Raw genomic sequence first — 19,743 nt, 5'->3', positions numbered from 1 at the left:
TCTGAGCCGTCAATACACAATGAAGTCTATGGTGTAGGCCATCCACCCAAATTAATAAAACTGAATGCAAACACTTTCAAAACAAAACATTACAATGCCACTTTAATAAACGAATACTCGAAGCAGCAAAATTTAATTCATATCTTTTTTTCTAATTGAATTACTCGAGTTAATTGCAGTTGCAGCACTATACTTAATGCTACAATATGTTTTAGTTTGTGTCATAACCAGGCTAATATGCAATCAAATGACACATCAGCCATTTATCAGTCTTGTATTTGTGGGCCTTATATAGCGAAGAGCATTCCGAATCATCTAAGCTTAATAGTGACCGCAAGTAACAGAGCGGGAAGCGCGGAGGGGGAAGTCAACCAAACAGAAGAAGCAGTAGCCTGTGACGGAGTACACAGGAAATGCTGCCATATAACAATAGAACCCAGCGCTCCTGAAACAGGAACTCACGACAGCAGAAAAGAAACACCTGACCACCAAAACCAGCTGAGTGCTTCGGTGCTAAGGTCAAACCAGGGGGACAAAGCCAATGTGAGCAAAGTTTGATCATATGCGAAAAGGTGCAAAAATCCAGTTCGGTGTTCATCTGAATCATATTTGCCAAAGTACAGTCATGCACAGGGAGAAAACATTCCCATACTGTAAACCTTCCTCTGTGCCTGCATGTGCATGTCACATTGATGTGGCTTCTTCTATTACAGAGGATGGCTATGTTTATTTATTTATTTTTTTTATTTTGTGGACAGCGCTTTGGGCCCGATAGCCTGAGGCAATAACAGGCAGGCAAGAGCAGGAAGTGCACACAGTCTGAGCATTAGCAAGCTCAATATGAGAAATGACTGCAAAGGCGTTCCTGAAAAGGTCACAGACCTCTGTGAGCGCTAATGTGTTAAAGCAGTGGTCAACTCAAACTAAAGTGCAAAGATAAAACGCATATTACATACGCTAGCACACACGCACGGACAAAATATTCAAATGCTGTGATTTATAGTAGTGTTAAAATGAGAGCAAAAATTATCAACTAATACTACATCAATATGTTGTCAAAGTGCCTTCATGGAGCACATTTCAGCAGTTCAAGGTTTCATCTTTGCATTAAAGGGAACCTAGGACGTAAACAATTGTAGGTTTTGATAAGCCACTATTATTCTCTTTTACTAAAATATGTTATCAGAAACACATATGCCATTGCATAGACTTCATAATGAATTGACGGGGCATGGGGCCGATAAATAGGGGGCCTGCATTGTTGGCGAGGCCGTCAAAGCTGACCGAGTGGAATCAGAAAGAGCTTTTTTTGTTTAAAATTCTTGTGAATAAATGCTTAAATCCCGGAATTCTTTATAGATATGGACGTAAAACAGTCTCGATTCTTGGTTAAAAGAAAAAAAAAGTGCAGTTAGCATTTATTTTGTGTAAATTTGTCAAAGTACAATGCTAGTTTGTTAGTGAATGTAGCTAGTGGCCACCTTATGTAAACATAGCTTTTCTGGTGAAAATTCATGTGAATAAATGCTTAAATCCCCGAATTCTTTACACATATGGGCGTAAACCAACAGTCTAGATTATTGGTTAATAGCAAAAAAAAATTGTTCAGTTAGCATTTAGTTTACGTAGATATGTCAAATTACAATGCTAGTCTGTTAGTGAATGTAGCCAGCGGCCGCCTTATGTGAACAGAGCTTTTCTGGTGAAAATTCTTGTGAATAAATGCTTAAATCCCCGAATTTTTTATACATATGGGTATAAAACAGTCTAGATTATTGGTTAAAAGCAAAAAAAAAAAATCGTTAGCATTTAGTTTATTAGATATGTCAAATTACAATGCTAGTCTGTTAGTGAATGTAGCTTGCGACCGCCTTATGTAAACACAGCTTTTCTAGTGATAATTCTTGTGAATAAGTGCTTAAATCCCCAAATTCTTTATAGATATGGACGTAAAACAGTCTAGATCCTTGGTTAAAAGCAAAATAATATTGTTCAGTTAGCATTTATTTTATGTAAATATGTCAAAGTACAATGCTAGTCTGTTAGTGAATGTAGCTAGCGGCCGCCTGATGCAAACAGAGCTTTTCCGGTGAAAATTCTTGTGAATAAATGCTTAAATCCCCGAATTCTTTATAGATATGGACGTAAAACAGTCTAGATCCTTGGTTAAAAGCAAAATAAAATTGTTCAGTTAGCATTTATTTTATGTAAATATGTCAAAGTACAATGCTAGTCTGTTAGTGAATGTAGCTAGCGGCCGCCTGATGCAAACAGAGCTTTTCCGGTGAAAATTCTTGTGAATAAATGCTTAAATCCCCGAATTCTTTATAGATATGGACGTAAAACAGTCTTGATACGTGGTTAAAAGCAAAAAAAAAAACATGCAGTTAGATTTTATTTTACGTAAATATGTCAAAGTACAATGCTAGTCTGTTAGTAAATGTAGCCAGCAGCTGCCTGATGTAAACAGAGCTTTTCTGGTGAAAATTCTTTTGAATAAATGCTTAAATCCCCAAATTCTTCATACATATGGACGTAAAACAGTCTCGATTCTTGGTTAAAAGCAAAAAAAAAAATTGTGCAGTTAGCATTTATTTTACGTAAATATGTCAAAGTACAGTGCTAGTCTGTTAGTGAATGTGCTCGCGGCCGCTTTATGTAAACAGAGCTTTTCCGGTGAAAATTCTTGTGAATAAATGCTTAAATCCCCGAATTATTTATAGATATGGACGTAAAACAGTCTCAATTCTTAGTTAATAGCAAAAAAAAAAAAAAAAAAAAAACGTGCAGTTAGCATTTATTTTACTTAAATATGTCGAAGTACAAGTATAATATCAAATTACTATAACTCATACTAACATTTATCTTTTAAGAACTACATGCCTTTCTATCTTTGGTACCCTTTAAGATGCAGCAAACATGCAAAAGTAAAATGTTGCCTTTGATATCAAGAAATTGATGCCAGAGCACTTTCAAATTAATCAGGCCTTGGAGGCGCATGGTCATAAGCCTCCAATTTGAAAGGCGATGTATTTACATTCTCCCATGTGCACGAATTTAGACTACATGTACTATACAACTAACTCTGTTAGGTCATGACTCATGAGCTTATGATTATTTAGGATTTGGTTATGAGCACTCATGTAAGAAAAAAAAAAGTGTCTCCTTGAGATGTCATGTGGTGCTGTTAAGACGCGACACCTGTCACCGTCACTAGACCATCTTCTCTCCCTCAGGCATGCAGTAAGCAGCCAAGGTCAAAGTCTTTAAAAGTCTTTTAAGGAAACAGAGGAAAAAAACTAGTAACTAACTTCAAACCATCATGGACAATCACATCTGTCTAGCCTGAATAGTTAGTCTTCGTAAACACATGTATTACATTGCGTTGTGTTTGTTACACATACTGTGCCAGTAATCTATATATAAAAAGAATAAAAATCCGAATAAGAACAATTAGCTTAATGGTGTTTTTAAGTAAATCTAAAAAAAAAAAAACAGTGAGGAAGATAAGTACCGTATTGGCGCGAATATAAGATGGCCCTGATTATAAGACGACCCCCGCTTTTTCAAGACTCAAGTTTGAAAAAAAGACTTTTTGAACACCAAATTAATTTTTATACAAAAAGTAATTACATAAATCTCAAACAAATGATTATAACAATATATTTGAGAGAAAAAATGTTATTTTGCCTCATTCAAATCTTAATATCTGAACATTTAAATATGTAAACTAAAGTGCAATCACATTCGTAAATGAATGGCTTCTGTTTTTTGAAATGTAAATAAACCAAACTATTGTGATAAAACAACAAAATTGCAATAACTGCATTAACCATCAAAGTGAAGACTAACTGTAACTGTAGTCTTGAAACAAATTTGAATTAGGAAAAACATTGCAATAAAATAATGCAAACTGGTTAAACTTGTGAAAGTGAAAAATTTCCTCAATAGTGTTATTTATTTCCTGGATTTTTTTCTGTGAAGAACCCAGAGAGGGTTATTTGGTTATTATCGATTTAATTAATAGTGTTATTATATTATATTATATTATATTATATTATATTATAATTTCATCATTAGGGCTGTCAAACGATTAAAAGTTTTAATCGAGTTAATCACACCTTAAAAATTAATTAATCGTAATTAATCGCAGTTCAAACCATCTCTAAAATATGCCATATTTTTCTGTAAATTATTGTTGGAATGGAAAGATAAGACAGAAGACGGATATATATATTCAACATACAGTACTTAAGTACTGTATTTGTTTATTATAACAATAAATCAACAAGATAGCAATAACATTATAAACTGTTAAAGCGATCCATGGATAGAAAGACTTGTAGTTCTTAAAAGATAAATGTTAGTACAAGTTATAGAAATTGTATACTAAAACCCCTCTAAATGCTTTCGTTTTAACAAAATTTGTAAAACTTCCAATTAAAAAATAAACTAGTAGCTCGCCATTGTTGATGTCAATATTTACACAATGGTGCTGAAACCCATAAAATCAGTCGCACCCAAGCGCCAGCAGAGGGCGACAAAACACCCAAAAACACAAGTAACAAGTGCACATGACACTGTGCTGTCATTTTAATCTGTTTGAGCGGGGCATGTGCGTTAAATGCGTCAAATATTTTAACGTGATTAATTTTAAAAAATTAATCACCGCCCGTTAACGCAATAATTTTGACAGCCCTATATATTATATTGTTATAATTATTATTATTATTTTTTTAATTTACTTTTGTTCCGTGAAGAATCCAGAAAGGGTTATTTGATTGTGACTTTCTGAAAAACATTTTTTTTACATTTAGGCACTCCTGCAATCGTCACACCTTTTCTGTTGCAAACTGACCCCGGCCCCTCATCAGAGAAGGGAAAAGTTACGTGGTCCTCACAGGAAAAAGTTTGGGGACCCCTGTTTTACACCAAATAAGGACAATCTCAGGAATATAGACTAGTACATAGGAAATGCGCTTCTGAAAAGTATTTTTGAATTAAATTACTGAAATCAATGCAATTTTCAGTCAGGTTTGTGTGTTTACTTGATGAACTGAATACACGCCAATGAATAAATAGGTCGTAGAAGAAAGTTATGGTCTGCGACGTGAACTGTTTACTCCAGGCTGGCAATAGGCTTTATTTCCCCACAAAGGAGATTAGTAACAGTAAATTATGCATATCTTATTTTCTGGATTATCTCAGCCACTCAACTATATTATCTCTCGGGATAATCTTCTTTCAAAAGTCAGTTTATTCTAGCCGCTTTTTCTCGAAGTCCAATTTGCTTCCGTACTGTGTTTTTAGCACTACTTTAGCTACGATTATTCCACTTGAGATGTTTATAGGCAATAGTTTTGCTGGATAGGCACAGTAATGAGCACCAAACATGAGGGAAACCACTGTAGTGTATTTGCCATTCCTTCACTGTGTTTCTGTGTGTATGCAAATGTGAATGAGTGGCCTGTCTTGTCCAGTGGTGCGTTTAACAAGACATAGACCTTTGCTTTGGCCAAATCAGAACATGTGCATCCATGCTATTTTCAAGATGCTCCAATTATATTTGCCAACCATCCACATATTGGCCAGATTTTGAATAATAACATATCTATTTCCATTCTAATGGCTGACATTGCTTGGCTTATCCATGCATGTATGTCGATTGCTCGTTTATGCTTTGTGCTTCCGCATGTTCCCGGCCACTCCACTGCACGTATGTGTATTTCAGGAACCCACTTGTGTTTCTGTGTGCATTCGATTATTTGTGGATGAGCATTTGTGCGGTGTGAACCTTGACATATGAGCCTTGCTCATGTTACAATACAGCGTGGACTTGCTGTGTCAAAATTGTGAATGAACCCAATTCATCTGCGTTGGCACTGTGTTCTTGTGTGCGTCCGCACAGTCATGTCTATGTGGTGTTTAGTAAGCAGGCCTTGAAACCAGGGTCAGTTCCATGGCGGGGGCAGAAGAGGGGGAGTTGACCCGCTATGGCTTAGATAGCCTCTGTGCGGTGCATAGTCCTCTCACCCTTACTCACCCTTCTCCCCACAAATCTCTCCTCCCCCTCATTCATGCTGCCTGGCCCCAAGAGCCCGGAGGGCACTAGAAATTTACGCATGCTCACCGTGTGAGGCTTTGTTCACGGGCAAGCGCGTGTGTATGTGCGTGCATGTAGATTAGTGATACTGTTTCTATGCATGTGGGTGAGCTTCTGTGGACAAAAGAAGCAGCCAGGTCTACTTGCATCTCTGCCAGTTAAGTGCCGTTTCTCAAGACAATGTCATCAATGCATCCCGAAAGCACGTCAAGTCAATCCCATACACAGAAGAGCCTTAATATCTGTTCCACGACCAAACTCGTGACGTGAATGTGCTCGTATCAAGAATGTACCGTATTGGCCCGAATATAAGACTGCCCTGATTATAAGACGACCCTGTTTTTCAAGACTCAAGTTTGAAAAAAGACTTTTTAAACACCAAATTAATTTTTATAGAGAAAATAATACAGTACATCTGAAACAAATGATTAGTTTTTTATTTTTACTATTTTAATTTATTTTGCCTCATTCAAATCTTAATATCTGAACATTTAAATATGTAAACTAAAGTGCAATCACATTGGTAAATGAATGGTTTCTGGTTTTTGAAATGTAAATAAAACAACAAAATTGCAATAACTGCATTCACCATCAAAGTGAAGTCTAACTGTAATTGTAGTCTTGAAACAAATCTGAATAAGGAAAAACATTGCAATAAAATAATGCAAACTGGTTAAACTAGTAGCTGAGATAATATGTCATGACAGAACATCGCTTCAATGATATCTGGCGCCATCTAGCGTCGTGAATGGGGAGAGTAGCTGAGATACAGAACATCGCGTCAATGATATCTGGCGCCATCTAGCGTCGTGAATGGGTATAATGTCTAGACTTTTGTCATGGTTTGTGTTCGGTTTTGTGCAGGGGTCCGCAAACTATTGTACTTTGGGCCGCAGTGGGTGCAGGATTTCAGCCTGTTGTTCTCTATTGTATTTTTTTATCTTAAATTGCCTTTCAAGATAACATATCTGTTCTTGGTGCTGGATTCTATCAAATAAATTTCCCCCAAAAATGCGACTTATACTCGGGTGCGACTTATAGTCCAAAAAATACGGTATGTCTCTGAGTGGAAATGAATCTATGATTGAAATTTCAGACTTCTACCTATTTTCTAAATGGTTGAGCTTGCAAAATCACAAGGAGTAAAAATACTTCTGCTCCTCACTGTACATATATATAATATTCAAAGTAAAGTATCATAAATGAATAAATTGAAAAATAACATATACACTGCTGACCAAAAGTATTGGCACCCCTACAATTCTGTCAACAATGCACAATTTCTCCCAGAAAATGATTGCAATTACAGTGTATCACAAAAATTAGTACACCCCTCGTATTTCTGCAGATATGTAAGTACCGTTTATCTTTTCATGGGACAACATTGACAAAATGACACTTTGACACAATGAAAAGTAGTCTGTGTGCAGGTTATAATAATAAAGTTCATTTATTTTCCCCTTACAATAACTCAAAATATAGCCATTAATATCTAAACCACTGGCAACAAAGGTGAGTACACCCCTTAGAAACTACGTACATCCCTAAATGTCCAAATTGAGTACTGCTTCTCATTTTCCCTCCAAAATGTCATGTGACTCGTTACAGGAGTGCTGTCAGCATCGCTGCAGAGATTGAAGAGGTGGGGGGGTCAGCCTGTTTGTGCTCAGACCGTACGCCACACTGTACATCAAATTGGTGTGCATGGCAGTCACCCCAGGAGGAAGCCTTTTCTTCCTTTGTTCTTTCGGTCGCGACCCACAGTCGAGACCATTGGTCAGGGTAGGAACGTAGATCGACTAGTAAATCGAGAGGTTCGCTTTTTGGCTCAGCTCCTTCTTTACCACAACAGACCTGTACAGACTCCACATCATTGCAGACGCTGTACCGATCCGCCTGTTGATCTCCCACTCCCTCCTACCCTCACTTGTGAACAAGACCCTAAGATACTTGAACTCCCCCACTTGGGAAATGATCTCATCCCCGACACGGAGAGGGCACGTCACCCTTTTCCAACTGAGGACCACGGTCTCAGATTTGGAGGTGCTGATCCTCATCCCAACCCCTTCACACTTGGCTGCGAACCGCTCCAGTGACAGTTGGAGATCGCGGCTCAATGAAGCCAACAGTACCACATCATCTGCGAAAAGCAGAAATGCCATGCTGAAGCCACCAAACTGGACCCCCTTAACGCTTCGGCTGCGCCTAGAAATTTTATCCATAAAAGTTAAAAGAATCGGTGACAAAGGGCAACCTTGGTGGGGTCCAACCCTCATTTGGAATGATTTCAACTTACTACCGGCAATGTGGACCAAACTCTGACACCGGACGTACAGAGAACGAACAGTCCTCACCACGGGGCTCAGTACCCCGCTCACTCCCCCACAAACCTCCTGTCGGTCGCTTGTATCCAGGATCTTGTTCTTTCGCTCTAAATATGTTTTCCACAGCTGTTTATTGTTTTCCTCGTTGCTCTGGGATTGTATGTCGTCATCAGGCCGCCTGTCTTTGCCACGACTTTCGAAACATTTCACCAGTCTACCCATTTCCGAAGCAACGGCTCCAACTTCCCAGACCGCCAAAACATTGGCCTCCATCACAATATGACGGTCCCATCATCAGCCTCGCCTTCTATACACGACCGATACATAAATAACCAAGGCTGTCGCCCACACAGGCAAATTCAAATGCACCTGTCAAAGTGATGAAGCACCCGCCCTCAGGGAGGCATTGTTTACATTTTCACTCCACTCATTGCAAAAGTGAGACTCTAATTATTGCTCTCACTGTAAATTAAAGCCAAGTGGGACAGAAGTACAAACCAAAAGGTATCATGGTCAGTGTGCCAGGAGTAGGTCTTCCTTCCAAGAGGGAACATGCTAGTGAAAATGTACAGTACGCAGTGTATGAACCCTGTCCATGACCCCTAAATGTTATTAGTGTCCCATTCCCACGCTGGCGACGTAACCAAATGTCCTCGTAAGTCGGAATTAACCCTTTAAATAGCCCTAAATACCCCCTGAATCTCAAAACAATTTTCCAAAAACGTGTATTATACCTCATTGTACTGTCCTCACCAAGAAATTGGCGCTACGTCCTAGCTAGACAGCGAGCTAAACTGCAATCTTTCCCCTCTTTCGCTCTCTGACTCAGCTGCATGACTTCTTCGTGGGAGCAAATGCGCTCTTCTTTGTGTGTGCAAATACGTTCTTCTTCGTGTGTTAATGGACTCTTACTCGCGTACAGAAGTACTACCTGCTTTACTCTTTCTGCGCCAAAATAAAAGCTTGCATCACAAAACAAAAGTCAACGTTTAAATCAATTAATCAATTATTTGGTGGCTGGCAACCCAGTAAAGGGCGTACCCCGCCTCCTACACATAGGTAGCTGAAATAGGCTCTGGCACTCATCGCAACCCTCGTGACGATAAGCAGATGAATTCATGAATTGGTACGTGTCGATTTTCCAATAAATTATTGAAATTTTGGATTGGAACCGTAATTTTCAGACTATAAGGCGCACCTGACGATAGGCCGCCACCCACTAAATTTGACACAAAAACAGCATTTGTTCATACATAAGACGCACTGGACTATAAGCCGCAGTTGTCCTCATTGTATTATGGTAAATTTACACCAAAATATATCAACCAGTAACACTTCATTTGACTGCAGCATCATAATACTGTCATAAGACCAAATGATACACCATTTGAACCAATTGGCTGCAAAGCTTCATTGCTTCAAGAAGCTTCATTTAGCCATCACTGCTCCCTTGGGGGAGACAGTCAACCTCTGCTGCCACCTGATGACAACACTGTTGTCATCCAACATGCCTCCTAGCGTGCATTGCGGAGCTACAGCTGTAAATAACAATCAAAATCATGTTCTGTACTGCAGTGTATCACAAAAGTGAATACACTACTCGCATTTCAGCAGATATTTAAGTATATCTTTTCATGGGACAACACTGACAAAATGGCACTTTGACACAATGAAAAGTAGTCTGTGTGCAGCATATATAATAGAGTTCATTTATTTTCCCCTCAAAATAACTCAAAATATAGCCATTAATATCCAAACCCCTGGCAATTAAAGTGAGTACACCCCTTAGAAACTACGTACATCCCTAAATGTCCAAATTGAGTACTGCTTGTCATTTTCCCTCCAAAATGTCATGTGACTGATTACAGGAGTGCTGTCAGCATTGCTGTAGAGATTGAAGAGGTAGGGGGTCAGCCTGTTAGTGCTCAGACCATACGCCGCACTCTACATTAAATTGGTGTGCATGGCTGTCACCCTAGGAGGAAGCCTCTTCTAAAGATGGTACACAAGACAGCCCGCCCGTCTTATCAGACCATAGGACATGGTTCCAGTAATCCATGTGCTTTGTTGACATGTCTTCAGAGAACTGTTTGTGGGCTTTCTTGTGTACCGTCTTCAGAAGAGGCTTTCTCCTGGGGTGACAGCCATGCACACCAATTTGATGTAGAGTGTGGCGTATGGTCTGAGCACTAACAGGCTGACCCCCCACCTCTTCAATCTCTGCAGCAATGCTGACAGCACTCCTGTAATAAGTCACATGACATTTTGGAGGGAAAATGACAAGCAGTACTCAATTTTGACATTTAGGGATGTACGCAGTTTCTATGGAGTGTACTCACTTTTGTTGCCAGGGCTTTAGATATTAATGGCTAAATTTTGAGTTATTTTGAGGGGAAAACAAATGAACTGTATTATATAAGCTGCACACAGACTACTTTTCATTATGTCCAAGTGTCATTTTGTAAGTTTTGTCCCATGAAAACATATACTTAAATAGCTGCAGAAATGCGAGTGGTGTACTCACTTTTGTGATACACTGTAAATATTTATTCAGTTACTGTTCTAGTTGTTTCATTAATTGCTAGATATGTTATTTGGAAACACTTTACTTGACAGTGGCGCCATAAGACAATCATAATTATGAAATCACACTGCCATGAGCATTAATGAATGCTTATGACAGATGTCATTTTGTGTCATCCGGCAAAAGATCTCACTTTTGAATGGATGTAAAAGAACCGAGCTGGACATAAATGGAGTTAGTGACATAATTTGCCAGATGACACTTAATGACATCTGTCGTAGGTATTCAGTAATATTCATAATAGTGTCATGTCATAATTATGACGGTCTTATAACAGTCTTATGACGCTGCTGTCAAATATAGTGTTACCTATTAACCCAAATAAGTCAACAAATAAGCTGCCGGATTCAAAATGAGGGAAAAAAGTAACGGCTTATAGTCGGAAAATTACAGTAGGCGAGAAGGAAGCTTTGTGGCTAAAACGCACATTGTTGGAAGTCTCCAAAGACACCTGCTCGAATGTCTCCTTGTGTTGTTCATGATTCTGCCAAGCATGTTTTTTTCTCCTGTTTGCCATGCTACGGTCCTATCCTAATTAGCACGTGAAATCAAATTGACAAAGGTTGAAAAGGTATTTGTGTGTCGGGTGATGCCATTTCATGCAATGCACCATGGCTCATGACTTAGACAAAAAAATGGAAAGAGCATTAGCGGCTCCACTCTTCCACTGTTCTGGTCTGGTTTTGTTCCATCACGGTGCTAGCCTGGTTTCTTGCTTTCTAACAAGAGTTTGAGTGCTCTTTCCACTCCGCCATTGTTCCATTTGATAGCACTAAGTGACTGATTTAGGTGCAATGCCTGCATGGAGCAGACAACCCAGCTGTGGTTTAAGCAGATAGCATTCAAGTGAGCTAACCCAATTCAAAGCCAATCAAGCTGAGATTTATTGTCGGGGTCTGTATTTAGAAATCTGATTGAGTCCGCATCAGTCCCTTGACTGGCATCACGAAAGACAGACCTTATGTATTTTGCCTGAGTACTATAAATGTCAAACCATGTTTTCCAGCAGTGACATAAATTTTAAGATTTTCAGACATTACGGCAAATGGAGAATGGACAAGGGGGACAACAGGGGCACGAGAAGTGTGGATGGCGCAGCTGGAAAATGCTTTACAAAGATGCTAAGCCAGTATTTCTGTGGGTGAATGTGATTTTTTATTCAACAAATTATAGCAGAGCTAATCTAAATACATTCAAAGGTACTTCAATAGAGACACAAGCAGTGTTTTCCCTTTTCCCCGTCAATCAGTTTCATTCAATTACCTGTAAACAGAAATCCCATACATATACAGTGGGGCAAATAAGTATTTAGTCGACCACCAATTGTGCAAGTTCTCCTACTTGAAAAGATTAGAGAGTCCTGTATTCGTCAACATGGGTAAACCTCAAACATGAGAGACAGAATGTGGGGGGGGAAAAAACAGAAAATCATATAGTTAGATTTTTATAGAATTTATTTCCAAATTAGAGTAGGAAATAAGTATTTGGTCACCTACAAACAAGCAAGATTTCTGGCTGTCAAAGAGGTCTATCTTCTTCAAACGAGGTCTAACGAGGCTCTACTTGTTATAGGTATAAAAGACACCTGTCCACAACCTCAGTCAGTCACACTCCAAACTCCACTATGGCCAAGACCAAAAAGCTGTCGAAGGACACCAGAGACAAAATTGTGGACATGCACCAGGCTGGGAAGACAGAATCTGCAATAGGTAAAACGCTTGGTGTAAAGAAATCAACTGTGGGAGCATTTATTACAAAATGGAAGACCTACAAGACAACTGATAATCTCCCTTGATTTGGGGCTCCATGCAAGATCTGACCAAGTGGCTTCAAAATGATAACAAGAACGATGAGCAAAAATCCCAGAAGCACATGGGGGGACCTAGTGAATGACCTACAGAGAGCTGGGACCACAGTAACAAAGGCTATGCTATCAGTAACACAATGCGCCGCCAAGGACTCAAATCCTGCACTGCCAGACGTGTCCCCCTGCTGAAGCCAGTACACGTCCAGGCCCGTCTGCGGTTTGCTAAAGACCATTTGGATGATCCAGAGGAGGACTGGGAAAATGTGTTATCGTCAGATGAAACCAAAATAGGAACTTTTTGATAGAAACACAGGTTCTCGTGTTTGGAGGAGAAAAGAATACTGAATTGCATCTCAAGAACACCATACCCACTGTGAAGCATGAAAGTGGAAACATCATGCTTTGGGGCTGTTTTTCTGCAAAGCTGACCAGGATGACTGATCTGTGTAAAGGAAAGAATGAATGAGGCCATGTATCGAGAGATTTTGAGTGAAAATCTCCTTCCATCAGCAAGGGCATTGAAGATGAGACGTGGCTGGGTCTTTCAGCATGACAATGATCCCAAACACATAGCCAGGGCAACAAAGGAGTGGCTTCGTAAGAAGCATTTCAAGGTCCTGGAGTGGCTTAGCCAATCTCCAGATCTCAACTCCATAGAAAATCTGTGGAGGGAGTTGAATGTCCGTGTTGCCCAACGACAGCCCCAAAACATCATTGCTCTACAGGAGATCTGCATGTAGGAATGGGCCAAAATACCAGCAACAGTGTGTGAAAAACTTGTGAAGAGTTACAGAAAACGTTTGGCCTCCGTTATTGCCAACAAAGGGTACATAACAAAGTATTGAGATGAACTTTTGATATTGACCAAATACTTTTCTATGGTTTATTTTTTTGCCGATGTTCACGTCCGCATCTGCGGAAACAAGATTGTACCTCAAAGCAGAAAACAACGGAGGGATGTGTTCAAGTGTTTATTAAATACAAACAAAAATACACGCGATCGCGGAAAAGGGGGAATAACACAATGGGTCCGTGGCAGTAGGTCGATGGGGATCAATAGTATTAACCTAAGCGGTAGGCAGAGAGCTGATAAGACAACAAAACAATACACTCAAATACCAGCACAATGTAGGTTATTTCAAAACAAGGGCGGCAGACGAACAAGCTAGCAAATACACGAAGTACTAGGTGTTGAACGGCGCCCAGAGAGTTACTATCTCGGCACTTCTTTTGGATCGCCTGGGCTTAAATACAGTCTTAATGAGCTTGAATTGGCTGCAGTTACGACGTCAAGAACGCTCCCACAACTGGGAACAAAACACAGTCTGACCAACAGAATGTCACAGCCGATGCCGACCAAAAATGACGTAATCCCCGGGTTATAAGCTCACGCCAGCAGCCCGTCATCCCCAGGATATCTCTCCATTCGTGAAAGCAATGACGCGACTAAATCCCGCGTCACCGTACATGGGAATTTTTGGGATATATGTGTGAAAGGGGCTTAATACAAAAATTAAAAGAGCTGCCAAAAACAATTATTTACTGTATGTCTTAAAATGTGATTGTGAGTGGTGGGCTGGAAGGTCTTTTGCTGTTTTTGTACAATTTAATTTGTCATGAAAAAGTCTTTCTATTCCTTTCATTCTTAACTTATAAGCAGTTAAATATCATAAGCTAAATTGTTTATATGTCTTTGGTAGCGAATGAGCTAATGTAAAACAGGACTATCAAAAAAAGGCCAAGTTTGCTTCATATTTATTTGGACTTTTCACTCATTTCTCTGCATATCAAACATTTACTATTCAAATTTCCGAGGCCAATATGAGATGAGAGCAAAGTCACATGTTTAAACTTAAACAATACCATTGAATAATTAGTGTGAAAGACGACCTGAATTTATGCTGTTGAAACGTTAAGTATACTCATTTCAAAAATTAATAAGGATGAATTTATGACAGGGACTGACGTGACTTATGTACCAAGAAGTCTGTGTACGACAAAGTACAAGTTAAGTGTAAATACACCATAATCTAATGTTCTTGGTGATGATAATAACATCAAATTTAGATAAATATTTACAAACTAGATGGATGGCTGACAAGGCACATGCTGGATCCACATGCACACAGTAAAATACGCTCATGTGCCTTGAGTTGTATTTGGCTAAGTGTTTAGAGGTGCTGAACCGCTTGTTGAGTTTGACCCAGTTTGACACTTAAACTTGGCGTGTTACATTCACTCTGTTGCATTTACTTGAGTAACTTTTTGATTGACTTTGGCTACACGAGCATCCTTACATTTTTCCTTCTTTATTCTACAAATTAGGTTTTATTTATTTTGGCTAGCACAGTGGCTCTAGCAGTTTGACCAATGAGACGTCACAACAATAATCACATGATTCTATAATATCGATCAGACGTAACATCAGTGACATGACCGCACAAAAGTTTGCAATCAGAGGTCCTACGATCACGCCAGCGTGTATAGTCTTTAAAGCAACTACAGTGGTATGAAAAAGTATCTGAACCTTTTCGAATTTCACACATTTATGGATAAAATAACCATCAAATGTGATCTGATCTTTGTCAAACTCACACAGATGTAAAAACAGTGCTTGCTTTAACTAAAACCACCCAAACAATTATAGGTTTTCGTATTTTAATGAGACAGCATGCAAACAATGACAGATGGGGTGAAAATAAGTACGTGAACCCTCTGCCTAAGGAGACTTAAAGAGCAGTTAAACTAAATTTTACCAAACATTTTAAGTCAGGTGTGTGCCCAATCACTGAGGAGTGGTTTAAAACTGCCCTGCCCACTATAAAACACACACCTGGAAAGAATTGTCTTGATGAGAAGCATTGTCTGATGTGCATCATGGCTCGGTGAAAAGAACTGTCTGAAGTCCTGCGATCAAGGATTGTTGATTTGCATAAAGCTGGGAAAGGATACAAAACCATCTCTAAAAGTCTGGATGTTCATCAATCAACAGTCAGGGACGTTGTTTACAAATGAAGAGAGTTTGGCACTGTTGCTTCTCTCCCAAGGAGTGGCCTTCCACCAAAGACAACGCCAAGAGTTCAACGCAGAATACTCAGAGTGGTAAAAAATAACCCTAGAGTGTCTGCTAAAGACTTACGGAAATCACTGGCACAGTCCAATATCTCTGTGCACATATCAACCATATGTAAAACTATGGACAGAATGGTGTTCATGGGAGAACTCCACAGAGGAAACCACTGCTGTCTAAAAAAACAACCCTTTTTTGCTCGTTTAATGTTCGCAAAAAGGCAGTTGGACACTCCACAGAGATTGTGGCAAAATATTTTGTGGACTGATGAAACCAAAGTTGAATTGTCGTTAAGTGACACACAACGTCTTGTGTGGAGGAAAAATGGAAAAGCTCACCAAGATCCACACCTCATCCCCACCGTGAAGCATGGTGGAGACAGCATCATGATTTGGGGCTGTTTTGCTACCTCAGGGCATGGACAACTTGCAATCATTAATAGAAGAATGAATTCCAAGGTATATTAGGATGTTTTGCAGGAAAACCTGAGGCCATTTGTCAGACAGTTGAAGCTAAAAAGAGGACGGATGCTGCAACAAGACAATGATCCAAAACAAAGAAGTAAATATACTTCAGAATGGTTTCAGAAGAACAAAATACACGTTCTGGAGTAGCCAAGCCAAAGTCCAGACTTCAACCGCGTTGAGATACTGTGGCATGGCCTAAAGACAGCGATTAATGCCAGATATCCCAGGAATTTGACTAAACTACAGAAGTTTTGTAGAGAAGAATGGGCCAAGATTAGTCCTGATCGATGTGCCAGACTGATCTGCAGCTACAGGAAGCGTCTGGTTGAAGGTATTGCTGCCAAAGGGGGGGCACAAAAAATTAAATGTGATGGTTCACTTACGTATTTTTCCCCCCTTCTGTCATTGTTTGAATACTATCCTCATTAAAATATAATGTTTAGGTTGTTTTAGTTAAAGCAGACACTATTTTTTCATCTGTGTGATTTTGACAAAGATCAGATCACATTTGATGGTGATTTTATACAGAATTGTGAGAAATACCAAAAGGTTCAGATACTTTTTTTATACCACTGTATTTTGCATAGGACTCATCTGAGAGGTGATGCAGAAGGAGTAGGCCTACACGTGCCTGAATGGTTTTACCTTCTCTTAACTGCTGACATCGTGTGTAAAATCCACCAAAATTGTGCACCCAGGACACACTGGAGCCTTTACCAGCGCACACTTTCAGAGGGAGCTTCCATGATCTTCACACATGGATGACTTCGAGTTACATGACCTATATAACATGTTACACGCTCTGCTTGCTGCCTGTGTCTCACCCTAATAGAGAAGGGCAGAGCATTACAGGTGTATAAGCCCCAAATATACACAGAGACAGTAAACAGGCCTGCCGTTCGTGTTATGCATATATATATGCATGGTCACATATGCAACCTGCCACTGACTGACTCCCATAGGATTCATGTACTAGTAACAATTAGCATCAACTCGTGAGCGCTTTGAAATGATGCGCTTGTGAAAAAATGGAAATGACTGCTTTAATGTAATTTTACATGTAAACAATTTTTTTACCATTTCGTAGTTATTCCAACCAAAACAATGCATCAGGGAACGCCCACTTTTTTTTCTCAGAAAAAAAAGCACATGTTGACAGAATTGTCATACGGCAATAAGAGAATAGAAAGCCTATGGATAGCATGCTAGCAAAAATCTTGGCTCATTCTGGGTGTGACAACATTTTGAGATGTTTCAGTGGGCGGAGCCAAAGCTGCTGGAAAAAAGGATGAATAATTAGGATGTAATTTCATGAGATGGGGCTTTGCAAGGCTAAATGCAAGGCTATATGTATATATATATATTTTTTTTTTCCCCAAAATGTATCAAGTCCTATAATTTCCTATAATCGCATAATTTACACAGCTGAAATTCCAGGATGATAAGTTGTACACAGAATTTGAAAAACTTACAGTTCCCCCAAAATTCACCCAAAATGTTCCCATTCTCATTCCTTTCTAATGGAATGCCATTGACAGCCGTGTACGTCCAGATTTCCCATTTATTTTCAATGGCAAGAAAACAGGTCCTTGTGATTTTTGACCATTTGCCAAGACAGCCAAAAACTGTCCCTTTCATTTCTAATGGGATTCCATTGACAGCCATGTACGTCCAAATTTCCATTCATTTTCATTGCCAAGAAAACATAGGTCCTTGGGATTTTTGACCATTTGCCATGACAGCCCATTGACATTAAACTGGCGCCCATGTAAGACAATTCCAGACAGCCATGCACTTCCATGCCATTGACAGCCATGTACGTCCAATTTTCCCATTCATTTTCAATGGCAGAAAAACGTGTGGTTATGACTTTTTACCAAAAAATTACCATTATAGCCAATTTAAATTCTACTGGCGCCCAAGTAAGTCGATGCCTTTGACAGCCATGCACGTCCATGCCATTGACGGCCATGTACGTCTAAATTTCCCATTCATTTTAAATGGCAGAAAAACATGTGTGGTTGTGATTTTTGACCAAAAACTTACCATTATAGCTCATTGGCATTCAACTGGCGCCCAAGTAAGTTGATGCCATTTACAGCTATGCACGTCTATACCATTGACGGCCATGTACGTCTAAATTTCAAAATTCCTTTTCAAAGGCAGAAAAACATGTGTGGTTGTGATTTTTGACCCAAAACTTACCATTATAGCTCATTGACATTCAACTGGCGTCCAAGCAAGTCGATGTCATTGACAGCCATGCAACAGGACTTGTCCCTGAAATGTCCCCAAATTAATAGGGAGTGACCCGATATCAACAGGACGTGTCCCCGAAATGTCCCCAAATCAACAGGAAGTGACCTGATAGATCTGTATCTACCACAACATGGCTCCATCGTAATTTCTCCAGAAATTGTAGCTTTTAGTTATTAAAGCCTTTCAACCTTCACAAAGTGTCACTTTTTGGGGATGCATTTGTATCCAAAATATGGTCTGCTATCATTTAAAGTCCCTTGCTATAGTAGTTCACAGCTATTTTAAACAGCATTAAATGTTCTTAAATAAAAATAAAAAATATATATATCATTTCATCATCATCATCAAATTAAGTCACTGACCACTGCACAATTCACAAAAGTTGTAGCATAACTGTCCAATCATAATGACTGATACTCTGCTTAAAATTGGCACTTTTTAAAGGACTTTTTTTTTTATTTTTTTACAAAGATGTTTTATCCCATCAGTGTTATATATAATGTCATAATCTACAGATGGAATGTGAGGTATTTATCTAATATATCCCTTTCTTATTGCATGTGTGACTAGGTGGCAGTGTATGACTATATCTGGACAGCAGAGAACCCATTGGCCGGTTCCACGGCCCCCATAGATGACCCACTTAGGGAACCCTCTCCCCTACCAAAGGGAGAGACTAGCACCCACGTGGCCATCTACACACTCTATATAAGCGGGCTCAAGCAAAGATACAGACATTTCCTTCGACAACCAGATGGGGCCATCATCGAGGTACGGCATTTACACTGCTGCATCATCAAACGCTGTAAGGATAAGAATGCACTGTTTTCAGAAAGTAACAGCAATATTTGTTGCAAATCATACTGGGTCAGTGTACCTAAGATGGAAGATAAAGGTGGAGACAGAGGCTGCCTTTCTGTCTGTGGGAGGGAGAGAGTTGAGCGATTATCAAGTCCAATCCGCAGACAACAGTACAGCTGTGTGGTGCAGGAGGGTGAAAAGCATCACTGCTAACTCGAAGAACTAGAATCAAAAGGTTTTCCTTGGGCAAAAACAAATGTAAAATGGTGTTTCCTTCTCAAATAGAAGAGCAAGGATTTGCCCCCAGAAACAAATCATAACTTCATTC

The 19,743-nt window shown here is 39.4% G+C and overlaps 1 protein-coding gene across 2 annotated transcripts in view; it reads left to right on the top strand.

Moving 5' to 3' along the window:
* Positions 1-19,743, top strand: part of ofcc1 (orofacial cleft 1 candidate 1) — a 167,398-nt gene that overhangs the window by 133,773 nt on the left and 13,882 nt on the right. Inside the window, exon 18 of one of the 2 annotated variants that reach the window (XM_057824675.1) lies at positions 19,185-19,385. In XM_057824675.1, the coding sequence (XP_057680658.1) occupies positions 19,185-19,385 (201 nt within the window). Of the gene's footprint in view, positions 1-19,184; positions 19,658-19,743 lie in introns of those variants that run through there. The other variant, XM_057824677.1, reaches the window with a different exon arrangement.

Source organism: Corythoichthys intestinalis, chromosome 20 (assembly GCF_030265065.1).
Source record: "Corythoichthys intestinalis isolate RoL2023-P3 chromosome 20, ASM3026506v1, whole genome shotgun sequence".
Taxonomy (NCBI): domain Eukaryota; kingdom Metazoa; phylum Chordata; class Actinopteri; order Syngnathiformes; family Syngnathidae; genus Corythoichthys; species Corythoichthys intestinalis.
The sequence above is the reverse complement of the archived record's forward strand: the minus strand, read 5'-3'. Positions and strand labels throughout refer to the sequence as shown.